The 12,344-nt window shown below is 37.8% G+C and overlaps 1 protein-coding gene across 5 annotated transcripts in view; it reads left to right on the top strand.

The window, feature by feature from the left end:
- SMOC2 (SPARC related modular calcium binding 2) overlaps positions 1–12,344 on the top strand; it is a 139,143-nt gene that overhangs the window by 98,862 nt on the left and 27,937 nt on the right. For all 5 annotated transcript variants that reach the window (XM_017817597.1, XM_017817599.1, XM_017817600.1 and 2 more), the window contains one exon: positions 3,130–3,212. In XM_017817597.1, coding sequence (XP_017673086.1) covers positions 3,130–3,212 — 83 coding nt within the window. The remainder of the gene's footprint in view (positions 1–3,129; positions 3,213–12,344) is intronic.

Raw genomic sequence — 12,344 nt, forward strand, 5'->3', positions numbered from 1 at the left:
TGTATTGATAAAATTAAACTTTTTTTCTCTGGCAGAGGGAAGTAAAGGGGGATCAGAATATGATAAGGATTATACAGTTGTCTTTTTGCAATTCTTTTTTATGGAACGGAAAGAGTGAACATGTGAGTCTTTTCTAGTTTAAAGAACCGGGGGCTTGTGCAAAATTGGGTGTACTATCTTTCAGTTTTCGTCTGCAAAATAGAAATTAAAAGGTGTTAAAATGGTACTGCAGGAACTGATAGCATAAACACTCCTGGTAACAATATGGATTCATAGCATACTGGAATCTCTGTTCTGCAACCATGGATTAAATCACTAAGGGACAACAATGAAAGATAGATCTGGGAAGATATTGCCAGAACAGCTTAGCATTTTGCATGTTGTTTCTTTTGAAAGTATTCACGAGGATATTTGTCAAATCCTAAGGCTCTGAATTGCACAATAAATAAAGTTAGTCACATTAAATAAGACCTCCAAAATGAAGAGAAGTTATTAATACTCATTCAACTTCTAATGCACTGTCATCTGAAAAAAAGACAAGTAATTATTTTTCAGAAAAATAATCTCATCCTAGAGTTAAAATAAAGATATGTCAATGAAGAACGATGCTCGGACATTTAAGACTGTAAAGCTCAAAAGAAATAGGTGAAGTTGTGGTATAAGTCTGGATTTTATGAAAACCTAGGGAAAACATCCACTTAATTAAAAGGAGGTCATGCATTTAAAGGGTAAAAACAACTATCCTCCCGAAAGGCTTATCAGTATGGTCCTCACTAGCTGGCTCTGAATGCCTCTTGGATATCACAGCATGATTCTCAGCCTTTTTTTGTTCAGTGGGGGCCATGAGGTTGTGTTCTCATATGGGCCTTTTTAGCAATTAGGACCATATGAAAAGTAATCCCCAATCCACTTGCACAAGATTCTCTAAACTTAAAAAAGATTGTAAATCATCTGTTTCATGAGGCTACCTACACTGTAGAATCCCTGTGAAAGCCTCCATCCTGTACTACTTTTACACATCAGTAAATCTCAATACTTCCCAGCAGACTGATCAGAGGTACAAAACACCCTTCGTAAGTCCTTGCCAATACGAGATATACATTCACTTGTAGGGATTCTTTCCCCTTTAAAATTCAAAAGAGTAACTTGGGATGTCTTTTGACTACAGTTTAACCTGACAGTGCTCCATTCTGACATGCTATCCCTTTCCCATTCTTTCTCCATGAAAACTGGGGCAAGTCTGTTTTTCTTATCTGTTTTTACCATGGCTGTTACTGCATGGTAAATTTCTAATGACTCATTTTCTTTCTTCAGTTGCTTTAAAGAATTAAACGTAAACCTTTGACATTTAAGGATTTAACACCTATTGGGCTTTAATAAATTTAGTTTGTATATTATGGACTACATGTGTATTTAACAAAAACATAAGCCAAAAGAGTAGAAGAGTAGAGGTCAAAAAATAAAATGTAGGCACAGAGCAGAAACAGTAATGGAAGAGGATGGGGGGAATGTAGTCAGGTTTCAGATTAATCGGGGACCAGGCTGTTTGCCAGATACTGCATTAGTGAGTATTGCTCACTAATTTCCCTTTCACTGTTTCCTTGACTGATTGAAGTGGTCGTCCATCAGGTATCTGAATCCCACCCATGCTATCAAAGCACCTTCTATTCCTGCCATTCTCAAGGGGAAAAAAAAGAGTCTCTAGCTCTCCCATGTCCCTAAAAGCAGCACTGTACCTTCTTGCAGCAGATAGAATTTGATGAACCAGTGGTCAGTTTCATCAGATGATGTAGAAATATATTAAGCCCTCAACGGAAAAATAATATTGGGTTTTTTTATGCTGCCTGATAATTAAGATCAAAATATTTAGGCATTGCTCTTAGGAGCAGTCTGACCTGGACCCAGGACACAGCTGCCATTTAATGTTTTTAGAAAGAATATTATGTTCTAAAAAGTTTGGATTAGTATATTTTAATTAGAAATTTTAGTGTGCCACTCAGTAAATGTCATTTTGATAGACTTAGAATAGTAGAATTTTAGTTATATAAAATATGAAAGAATCTAGAATCAGTGAACAGGCATGTATGTGCACATACATGTATGTGGACGCAATTCATATTAGTAAGTGTGTTTATCTCAGAATTGAAACTTTGTCTGAAATGCTGCATGCTAAATTCTGCAACTTCCAGCCACAATAGGAGAATACGACAGTAAAATTTCTCAGAAAGAGATTCTGTCGATCTGACTTAAAAACTGTGATGCAATGACAGTGAGACATAACAAAAAGGTGAGATTCAGCATCAGATGCTCCCATGTCCCCCAGTCTTGCATAAAAGATATTCCTAGTGGTGTTGCATAAGTCAACATTTATTGGAAGTACAAATAGCACAGTTTCTCGTTACCAGTTCAATGAACAAAGTGACTTTAAGTAAACTCTTAGCGTAGAAGAACCAGAATATTTCAGTAGCAGGTGGAGATTCAGTGTTTTTCACCATACATTTGAGCAGTTCCAGGCCAATTTCCTTCTGGTAGAAATCCTATCAATTCTTCACTCTTGTTCAAAAAGTTAGCTGTTTATGGCTAGTCCTTCTTACTTAATTTTTTTTTTTTTTTTTTGAGAGGATACAGTAGCACATGGTTTTTGAGCTGCAGTAGTATCTAAGTAGAGTACTTGCCTTGCTGTGATTTTGAAATTGCTTTTCTGGTGTTTCCCAGCATAAATACTGTTTGACATATTATTTATGTCTTTTTGTAGGTGTAGGTTTTGTAGGTGGGGGAGACAGCCTTACCTTTTATTGATTTTTTTGTTTTCTTTGGTGTATTTTTCAAAATAATTTTTTATTATGAATTAATTTGTAACAGCCCCTTAGTTTTCTGCCCTGTAGAATGACCTTTGGAATAGATAATATTTTTTTACTTTGACATCAATCCTGGGAGAACAAAGATGTGGTGGTTTCTTTGAGGTAAGTGAAAAATGGGTAGATTGCATCACCCTTCTAAATGAAAAGCAGGGTAATTCCCTGAATATAAGAAGGTACGAGTTTTGTTTGTACTACAAATTTGGAAATAAATTCCTCCTGAATCAAATTAACCTTGGCCGGTTTTATTCTCTCCCTGTTTGTTCTTTAGGTATGAACAACCTAAATGTGATAATGGTGCCAGAGCTCACCCAACAAAAACAAAGGATTTGTACAAAGGACGCCAGCTTCAAGGTCAGTGAAATCGATTTAGGTTTGTGCACTCGATACTTTGTTTATTCACTGTAGCAAATTAAAAAACAATTTCTTATCCTATATCAAAACAATGTATCTTTTAGTTATCACTATATTGATTTGCCACTGACTGAAGTCTTTAACTTTGGAGCAAAGTGTGTCAATATGGGTCTTGGGATGTTGTCGGAGAAAGTAAGGCTCATTTTTCTCTAGTTTAGTGGCAGTCACATTTACTTGCTGGAATTATTCCTTGCTGTTGTCATATTAGGGAAATCAGCAAATACATCTAGAATAACTCGGACCACAATTCATAATCCTTGTTCTAGCAAAATTCATGGGAAATTGGCCTCTGTCTTCAAATCAGTCAAAAAGATATATCATCTTCCTTACTTTTTTCTAAGAGTATCCTTGTTAGTTTACCTTGGAATAATTTTATTCTTCTTTATTGTAGAAAAAAACCTTTTTGTTTATTAACATTTTTATAAATGTTACACTTTTTATAAGCACGGAGTTCAGCAATATATGTGCCACATAAATCCTCAGACATGTGAAACTTAGTGGCAAATGCATCTTTGGTGACAGTCAGAGTGATGATGTTTATCCATCATTTTGCCAGTCGGTACTTGCTTACTGAAGTTACTTACTGCTGTTGTAACTTCATGGAAGTTAGCAGGAATTTCAGGGATAATTTGAGAAAATATTTTGGACCTTATTGCAGCCTTTCAATACTTAAAGAGGGCTTATAGGTAAGATGAAACCAAACTTCTTAGCAGGGCCTCTTGTGATAGGAAAAGGGGTAATGGTTTTAAACCAAAAGAGGGTGATTCAGATTAGATATAAGGATGAAATATTTTATGATGGAGGTCGTGAAACACTGGAACACATTGCCCAGAGAAATGTTGGATGCCCCATCCCTGGAGACATTCATGATCAGGCTGGAGCATCCTGATCTAGTTGAAGATGACCTGCTCCTTGTAGGGGGGTTAGACAAGATGACCTTCAAGGGTCCTTTCCAACCTAAATTATTTTATGCTATTTTACAATCCTTACTCCATGGAAACCGATGGAAAGTTAACCATCTTTGACAATTTATTTCACACAGCACTTGAATAGTTATAGGCTTGGATAATTACTTTATTTTATGTGTTTTTTTCTGAGTGAAAAGGACTTAACTCAGAAGAGACTATAGCAGAGCAGAAGCTGAAGAAACAAGTTTTGTAGTAAAAGATATCACTTTCTGGACACTCCTACCTTTTGCTAAAAATTTTGAAAAGCATTTGCTAGATGGAATCTTAGAGAGAGGATGGGCAGGTGAAGGTTTTTAAGATTTCACATTTCTATTTCTTATCTAAATTGGTAATGCTTTTATACAGTACAGTAATAAATATTTATCCAAAATTAAGATAGAGTGCCAGTGAAACAATTAACAAGAATTTTTAGCGTTGCAAACTCCTATCTGATAACTAATTTTCATTAAGTTAGGCAGTGATATTCTAATTTTCTTTTTTTACATTATGGTATTTTGCATTATTTAAGCTTTAGTCCAACAAATCACTACAGCAATGCAAGCTCATAATTATAATAAATTATATGTATGACATGGATTTGCTCTCCCTCATCTTACGTTGCTTAATCTTTGACTTTCCAATGCTTTGTGTTATTTTAAAATAAGGCAAATACCAAAATTTTCTAACATTTCTTAAATACTTACAGGCTAGCTAGAAGAACCTCCTTCTTCTAGTCTGGAGTAGCACAGAATAAATACATACCTATAGAAGTAACAGGGGAAAGAGGCTACTTCCCTGTCACAATTGTGTTAAGATGCTTATTTTTTTTCCTTTCCCTCTTTCTAAGCCTAAATGTACAAGTCCTCAAGTGGCAAATTTCTCTCTTAACATGTGAACACTGCATCAAGTAAAAATGAATTGAATTTAATTTAGAGAGTTTTTGAAAAAAGGAGGTTGAAAGATGATCTTGCACAGGTGTGTCTCGTTGATAACAAGTAACACAAACTTGTGCAAATAGCCAATATTAATCAACTTTTTAGTAGAAATGAACCAGTGTTACTCAAAGATTCTATTGTAAACAGTCTTGCAAAAGCATATTTGCATTGTCTATATTTAAATATAACATATAATTTCTCAGTGGTGCCAGGACTGAATAAAGAAAAAAATAGGTTAATTGGATGCTTATTTTTACGTTTTTGAAAGGATGAGTTTGCTTGTTTGGAAGACTATAGCCACAAAAAATGTAGTAGCCCTGGGTGAAACCGCTGTGACTGCCTGCTGTGTAAAATGAGAAAGATTTAAAATCAATTACTTTACTGTTATGAATGATCTTAAATGGGATAAACCCCACCAGAAGATCCTCAAGTGGGTTAAATTGGCATAGTTCTTGAGCTACACTGGTTTACACCACCTGAAAGTTTGAACCCATTACATATTAAGACAAATGTTTTTAGCAATATTTTGCAAATAAATCAAGATACAATTTTTGGCAAGCACTGACATCTTGTTAAGGCAAAATTGTGGAAGGTAAGGGCACCTTGGAGTCTACAGCAAAATTCCCACTGATTTAAACTGAGCTAAGAATATGTCTTCATATCCTAAGGCTAACCTAATATAAAGCATCTGAAACTGGAGGCTAATCTGATGTTTGTAAGGATGATCCAAGCCACCTGTATCTCTTAATCTGGGCTGGAAGTTACACAATAATAATTCTTCCCATTAGATTTCTAGTTGTTTTTTTAAAGCCAAAGCATTTTTCTGAGGTTACTTGTGGTTATGGTCCTTCTGAGAAACTAGTTATTGCAAGATAATGAAAATGAACTCAAAAAGGAGTCTAGAGAACGTCACATACTGGGGAAATGTAAGGGTTTTTTACTTTTCTCATAGTCAGAGTTTTCAAACACTCGTATTTTGATCTTTTGTTCTCCTGTGTTATACAGTAAAATGGGAGCCCTATGATGAACTGACATATTCTGTAAAGAGTCTTAAATATTTTTTTCCTCATACTTTTGGATTACTTGTTTCAATAATCAGCTTTATACACAAGAGCATTTAGAAAGGTATACCATGAAGGCTAGCTAAGCTAAACATATAGTATGATGGAAGGAGGTGTAGGTGCCGCTGTATTTTCCTAAAATCAGGAGTGGTGATAGGTCAAATTCAGCCAAGCTTAAGAAGCATCAGTTGCTGAAACTGTAATTTTTCAGTCTGGGTCTGTGGGTGAAGGTATTCTCAAGCATTATATGTATTCACTACTTTTTAATAATCAGTAAAATATTTTTAAACACATATCCTCAATAAGTGTATATCTATTGGTAAATTATATATATGTACTACTGTAATAATAAATTAAGTACATTGTAAAACATATGCAAATACAGAAGTTAAAAAAGGATGAAATAACCATAACTTTATTTTTTTTAATGTAATCTATTAATAGTGCAAAAAATATTTTCTTCCTGCACTTCAACTGTGCTTCTCCTGGGGTACATGCACCCCAGTTTGGATACAGTGGGTAGGCTACCTGTTCATAAAGCTAGTCTGGCCTCTGCTATAAGCAATCTGGATAAAGGGACTTTGATATGTAGGAGAGCAAGACATGATAGCATACTGAGACAGTGCCAGACTACTCAGATAATTTGCCTCATGGGCAAATCTTCTTATTTAAAAAGTATGCATTGAATGCAAGAAGTGTGTTTTAGGCTCCTCTATGTGTGTGAGGGCTGGATAAACTTTGGATAATCCTTTATATCATTTAAGATTTTTGTATGCTTATTTAACCTGGGAATTTATCTGTTTTTCCTGTAATATAATTTTCATTACCCAGACCTGAAATTTGAGAAGTAATTGAAAATTTTTTTCAAGTATTATGGGAAATGTCATTTTGCTCACACAATATTTTTTAATTACAAGTACCCTTATCTTTTGTGAAGGAAAGAAAACCAAAACCCAATAAAAAATGAGTAAATGGCTCAAAAGTTTCAGTGGGGGACACAATGCCAAGCTGGCATTTCAGACTTTCAGACTCTACTGTGTTGCTATAGTTTTGTGGCTTTGAATCAGATTCCTAATTTTGTTTACATTTCATTTTGGTTTGTTTAAGTTTCTCCCTTTCTTTAACACAATATGTTTTTTTTAAGTCCCTACAGTTGTGATAGTTCCTTTCATATAAAGGGATAATTTGAGAGGGGAAACTATAGTCTGGAAATGACAGTGCCTCATAAACTGTAACAGTAATACAATCTACTGACTTGGTTGCAGATTTGTTGTCATTCTACTAAAACCCTGAAAGTCTCCCTTTTCTATTTTCTCTAAATATCATAGCTCTTCACTGTTGAATATTTAGTTTTCCGTAATGCTGATCTCCTTTTACCAAGCTGGAACCCAGTAGAATGCATCCGTTGCATTAAAGTTACTGTAGATTTCTACTGGTGAAATAAAATCAGCGCTTCACTCCTATTTTTGTCCTTTCTGGCAATTCCTTATTTCAGATGCTTCTCATTACAATTTTTGATTTTAGAGCATTTCTCAAAACAAGATGTAGTATTTTGGGGTTTTGATAGCACTGAGTTAATAAGTATCTGAAAGGATTCAATTTTTACTCTCTAGGGTTTAGTCAGTGGCACAAGAAGGATCCAAATTAGTTTGCACAGCCTTTATGAGGACAGATTTTGAATCTTATATTTGGACAAGAGTATAGACCATGCCCCCTCCTCCCCACAACACAAAACCAAAACACAGTGCTTTGCATGAAGGACCTAAACTCTGCTAATCATTGTGTTGGTACTGTGGAGGTCTACAGTTTCGGACAAGCTTAGAACTTTAAAATACATTACTAAGTTGAAATGTCTTAATGCAGGCCTCCTGAATAGTCAATCAACTTACTTAACAGCAAAAAAAACCAAAAAACCAACTCTTAAACCCCTTCCTTTAATGTGAACTGCAGATTGTTTTCTAATTTCATAGCCTACTAATGAGTCAGCTCCTGTTTTGTCCTAGGGGCTTTTGTAAGCTTGATTTAACCTTGTAATTCAAGCAGTTAATATTTTCTGCTGCAAATCATGCATGAGAGCTGTTTAATTCATTTGTTTATTTCATATTTGTGTTACTTAAGAGAAACAAACGTATTCTAACTGCCCAATTTTCTTCCTATTGTAATGGCTTTATTTGTTGTTTCTGATTGGGTAATCCTTTACTGACTCTGAACAGTTTATGTTTCGTGGAGCAAAACTCATGATATAAGGTATGGGTGAATTATGTATGGATAAGTACTGTTTACTTTTGGTTGTTGGCAGTGCATCTTCTTTTTCCAAAGTTAAAGACAAATAGTTGGAAACACTCAAACCACGATGATGCAAGACCCACAGCCAAACAACCATCATGCGAAGTATTTCACTTAAAGGCACCTTTAAAAAAAAGAAAGTGATAGAGGTTTAATTGCTTTTCCTTTTGAGGTACATTCTGTTATATAGTGGTTCCAGTTTTGACCATTAGCGTGTCAGATTTCATAAGGTACCAGACTATTTCTCAGCTAAAATGCTAAGGTACCTCCACTGCCCTGCCTCATCTTGCTTTCTCTGTTTCCTCTGTGTAGTCTGGTACCAGCACCAAGTAGAAACTAATCTTACCCTACTTCACATTTCTTAAACATTTGAATGACTAAAACTTTGTGCTTTTTTAAAGGTATCGGTTAAGGTATAGTGCAGATTATATACACATGCCTGCCTTCCCATGAGCTTCAAATTGTTAGGTCAATTGGCATGTAACTGTCTCCGCTGAGCTGTGATTTAAAAGGATTATATTTTTATGATGTAACCAGCTTTTTGGCTGCATGAGCTAATATTCAAAATACCCCTTTCTGCTATTGAATCTTAAAGCTCCAAGTTGTCAACCAATAATTTCAAGTTTGCAGCTGTTTTGAATGAGTCTATAACCATCATCCTGAGCCCTGCGCTGCTTTATGTACCAAAAGGTTCTTGGCAAAAAGACTCTTTATGGATCAGACTTGCCTAGTGAAGTGTTTAAACTATGACCAGGAAATGGAGCAAAGCTAGTGTGAAGTTTCATGGCAGGGATGGCAGAACTGAACAGCTGCATGACAAGTTGGAGGGGACCTGCCTGGAGCATGGTGAGGTCTGCAGAGAGGACGTGAGGCTCAACAGCAAGGTGCAACTTCCAGAGCTAGAAGTTAGCAATGGAAGCTGAATGAAGCCCCCATAATCCAAGAGGGATTGGTGACCTGCTATGCCAGTTAGACACCCATAATTCTGCGGGCCCAGAAAGGATGCACCTGACAGTAATGAGAGACCTGGCAAGAGAGCTTGTAAAGTCCTTTTCAATCATTTACTTGCAGTTGTGGTTAACTGGAGAAGTCCCAGTTGAGTGGTAATTTGGTAATGTAACATCCATTTTCAAGAACAGTCAGAAGGATGATCTGGGGAGCTACAGGCCTGTCAGCCTAACTTTTGTAACAGGGAAGGTCATGGAGCAGGTTCTCATGAGTGCCATCACACAGCACATGCAGGACAACTAGGAGGCCAGGCCCAGCCAGTGTGTGTTTATGAAAGCAGGTCCTGCTTGAGCAACCTGATCTTCTATGAGAAGGTGACCTGCTTAGTAGATGAGGGAAAGGCTATGATTGTTGAATATCTAGACTTCAATAAAGCCTTTGACACCATCTTCCACAGAATTCTCCTGGATAAATTGAGGCTTTTCATGGCTTGGACAGGTGCAGTCTTCACTAGGTTAAAAGCTCCCTGGATGACTGGGCCCAGAGAGTAGTAGACAATGGAACTAAATCCAGTTGGCGACCAGTCACTAGTGTGTTCCCCAGGGCTCAATATTGGGGTCAGTCCTGTTTAACATCCTCAGTAAGTTCCCAGATGCCACCTAATTAGGTGCGAGTGCTGATCTGATGAAGGATAGGAAGGCTCTGCAGAGGGATCTAGGCATGCTGGATCCATGGGCTGTGGACAACTGCATGGGATTCAAAAAGGCGAAGTGCCAGGTCCTGCACTTGTGTCACAACAAACCTGTGCATCGATATAAGCTTGGGGAAGAGTGGCTTGAGATCTGCTCAGCAGAAAGGGACTTGGGGGTGCTGTTTGACAGCTGGCTGGATATGAGTCAGCGGTATGCCCAGATGGCCAAGAAGGCCAATGACATCTTGGCCTGTATGAAGAATAATGTGGCCAGCAGGACTAGAGAAATGATAGTCCCATTGTACTCAGCAGTAGTGAGACAACACCTCAAGTCCTGTGTGCAGTTCTGGTCCCCTCACAACAAGAAAGACTTTGAGGTGCTGGAGTGTATCCAGAGAAGAGGAACAAAGTTGGTGAAGGGTCTGGAGCACAAGTCTTATGAGGAGCAGCTGAGGGAGCTGGGGATGTTTAGCCTGAAGAAGAGGAGTCTCAGGGAAGACCTCATTGCTCTCTACAACTACCTGAAAGGAAGCTCTAGTGAAGTGGAAGTCAGTCTCTTCTGTCGTGTCTCAAGCGAGAGGATGAGAGGAAATGGCCTGATGTTGCATCTGGGGAATTTCAGATTAAATATTAGAAAAAAATTTGCACTGAAAGACTGTTTTGGCATTGGAGTAAGCTGCCCAGGGAGGTGGTGGAGTCACTGTCTCTGGAAGTGTTAAGAAGTGTCTGGATGTGGCACTTGGGCATATGGTTTGTGGATGGTTAGGTTGGTGATAAGTTGATGGTTGGACTAGATGGTTTTGAAGGTCTCTTTTGAGTTTGATGATGCTGTGGTTCTGTGCAGAGGGGTGCTGGAGGGTCAGGAATGCTCCTTCTCAGTTCTGTGGTGCTGGAGGAGGAAGGGAAATTGCTGCTTCCCCTCCTAAAACAGTTGCTGTCTCCTCTAGTGTACGTAGTGGTGGCCTGGGGAGGGGGTCGGGCAGAGGCAGTACTCCTCACCACTACATAGCTCTATGGGTCAAGCCTCCATACAAAGAGGGAGATCTGCAGCTCTAAGTACTGAGCCACTAGTATGGCTTCAGAGCAGTTGAAACTCAGAAGAGGACTCTGTCTCTTAAACCTACAAGAGTTTCCTTGGGCTTTTGGATTTAGTAACTTCAATATTAGTACCCTATTGTCTGACTGTATGAGCATATTTTAGTCTCCTGGTGTGCAGTTTTGCTCCAGAGGGCCTGCTCCAGTCCTGAAAGTTATTTTTCAAGCTATGTGGATCATATTTATTTCCTTCACACCCTCTTCTGTCCATCTCCCCATCCTGATTTAACAACTAATGGTCTGGCAACTGTTGCTTTATTTTTGCCTCAGTTTGTAGTAATTTCTTATCAAAATGATTAAGCCCCCCCCAAACCCAAGCAGAAATATTAATATCTGAAACAAGAAAAAATCTCAAGCATACAACCTAAGAGCTGCTGTATCTTTCAGTCGTGTGTGAATTTGTCTATAAAAATTACAGTAAAAGCATCTGTGCTGCTAGTAAAATGCCAGTGAAAGACACAGCTGTTTCATAGCTAACAAGAGAAAAGCTTGCTAATTAAAGGTGATGCTACTGGCTCAGCAGTAGCATTTCATTCATCGCTCTAGTTTGTATTAACCAAAAACTTAATGTTTATTTTAAAGGGCTGTATTAGGACTAACAAATACTGACGTAATTTGCTTCTCAGCATTTGACTATGCCAAAGAATATAAATTCTGTTTCTCGTGATGCCTTTAGGCATCACTCACCTCACTGGTTACTGTCCTTTTCCAGACAAACCCATTTTTAAGGACAGCAGCCCTGCCTGTTGTGCTGCTCTTTTCCATTGGGTCCATTACTGTCAGCGTGAGCAGTGGGGCATCTCCCAGAGAACATGCCCAGAAAGGGAGAACATTCTCCTGTGTCTGGCTGGCTTCCCAGGAGCTTGTCACACAAAAGTCGTACCATGGCTGTGTCTGCTCCAGCGTTTTTGAAATGAGTTTCTTATTGTGTTTTATGCCTTCTTGGCCAGAGAGTGAATAAGTGAGAGGATGCTTTCCCCCATCTAAGCCTTTCCTAAGTCTGAGTGTATGTCAGAAAGTTCCACTGACCCTCATGAAGGTGTTTTGGTTCACTTGTCAATGATGCAAACATGTAGAGAAATGCTGCTCTCTACACTTTATGATTTTGC

The sequence above is a fragment of the Lepidothrix coronata genome, unplaced genomic scaffold (genome assembly GCF_001604755.1).
Source record: "Lepidothrix coronata isolate B3197 unplaced genomic scaffold, Lepidothrix_coronata-1.0 Scaffold61, whole genome shotgun sequence".
NCBI lineage: Eukaryota > Metazoa > Chordata > Aves > Passeriformes > Pipridae > Lepidothrix > Lepidothrix coronata.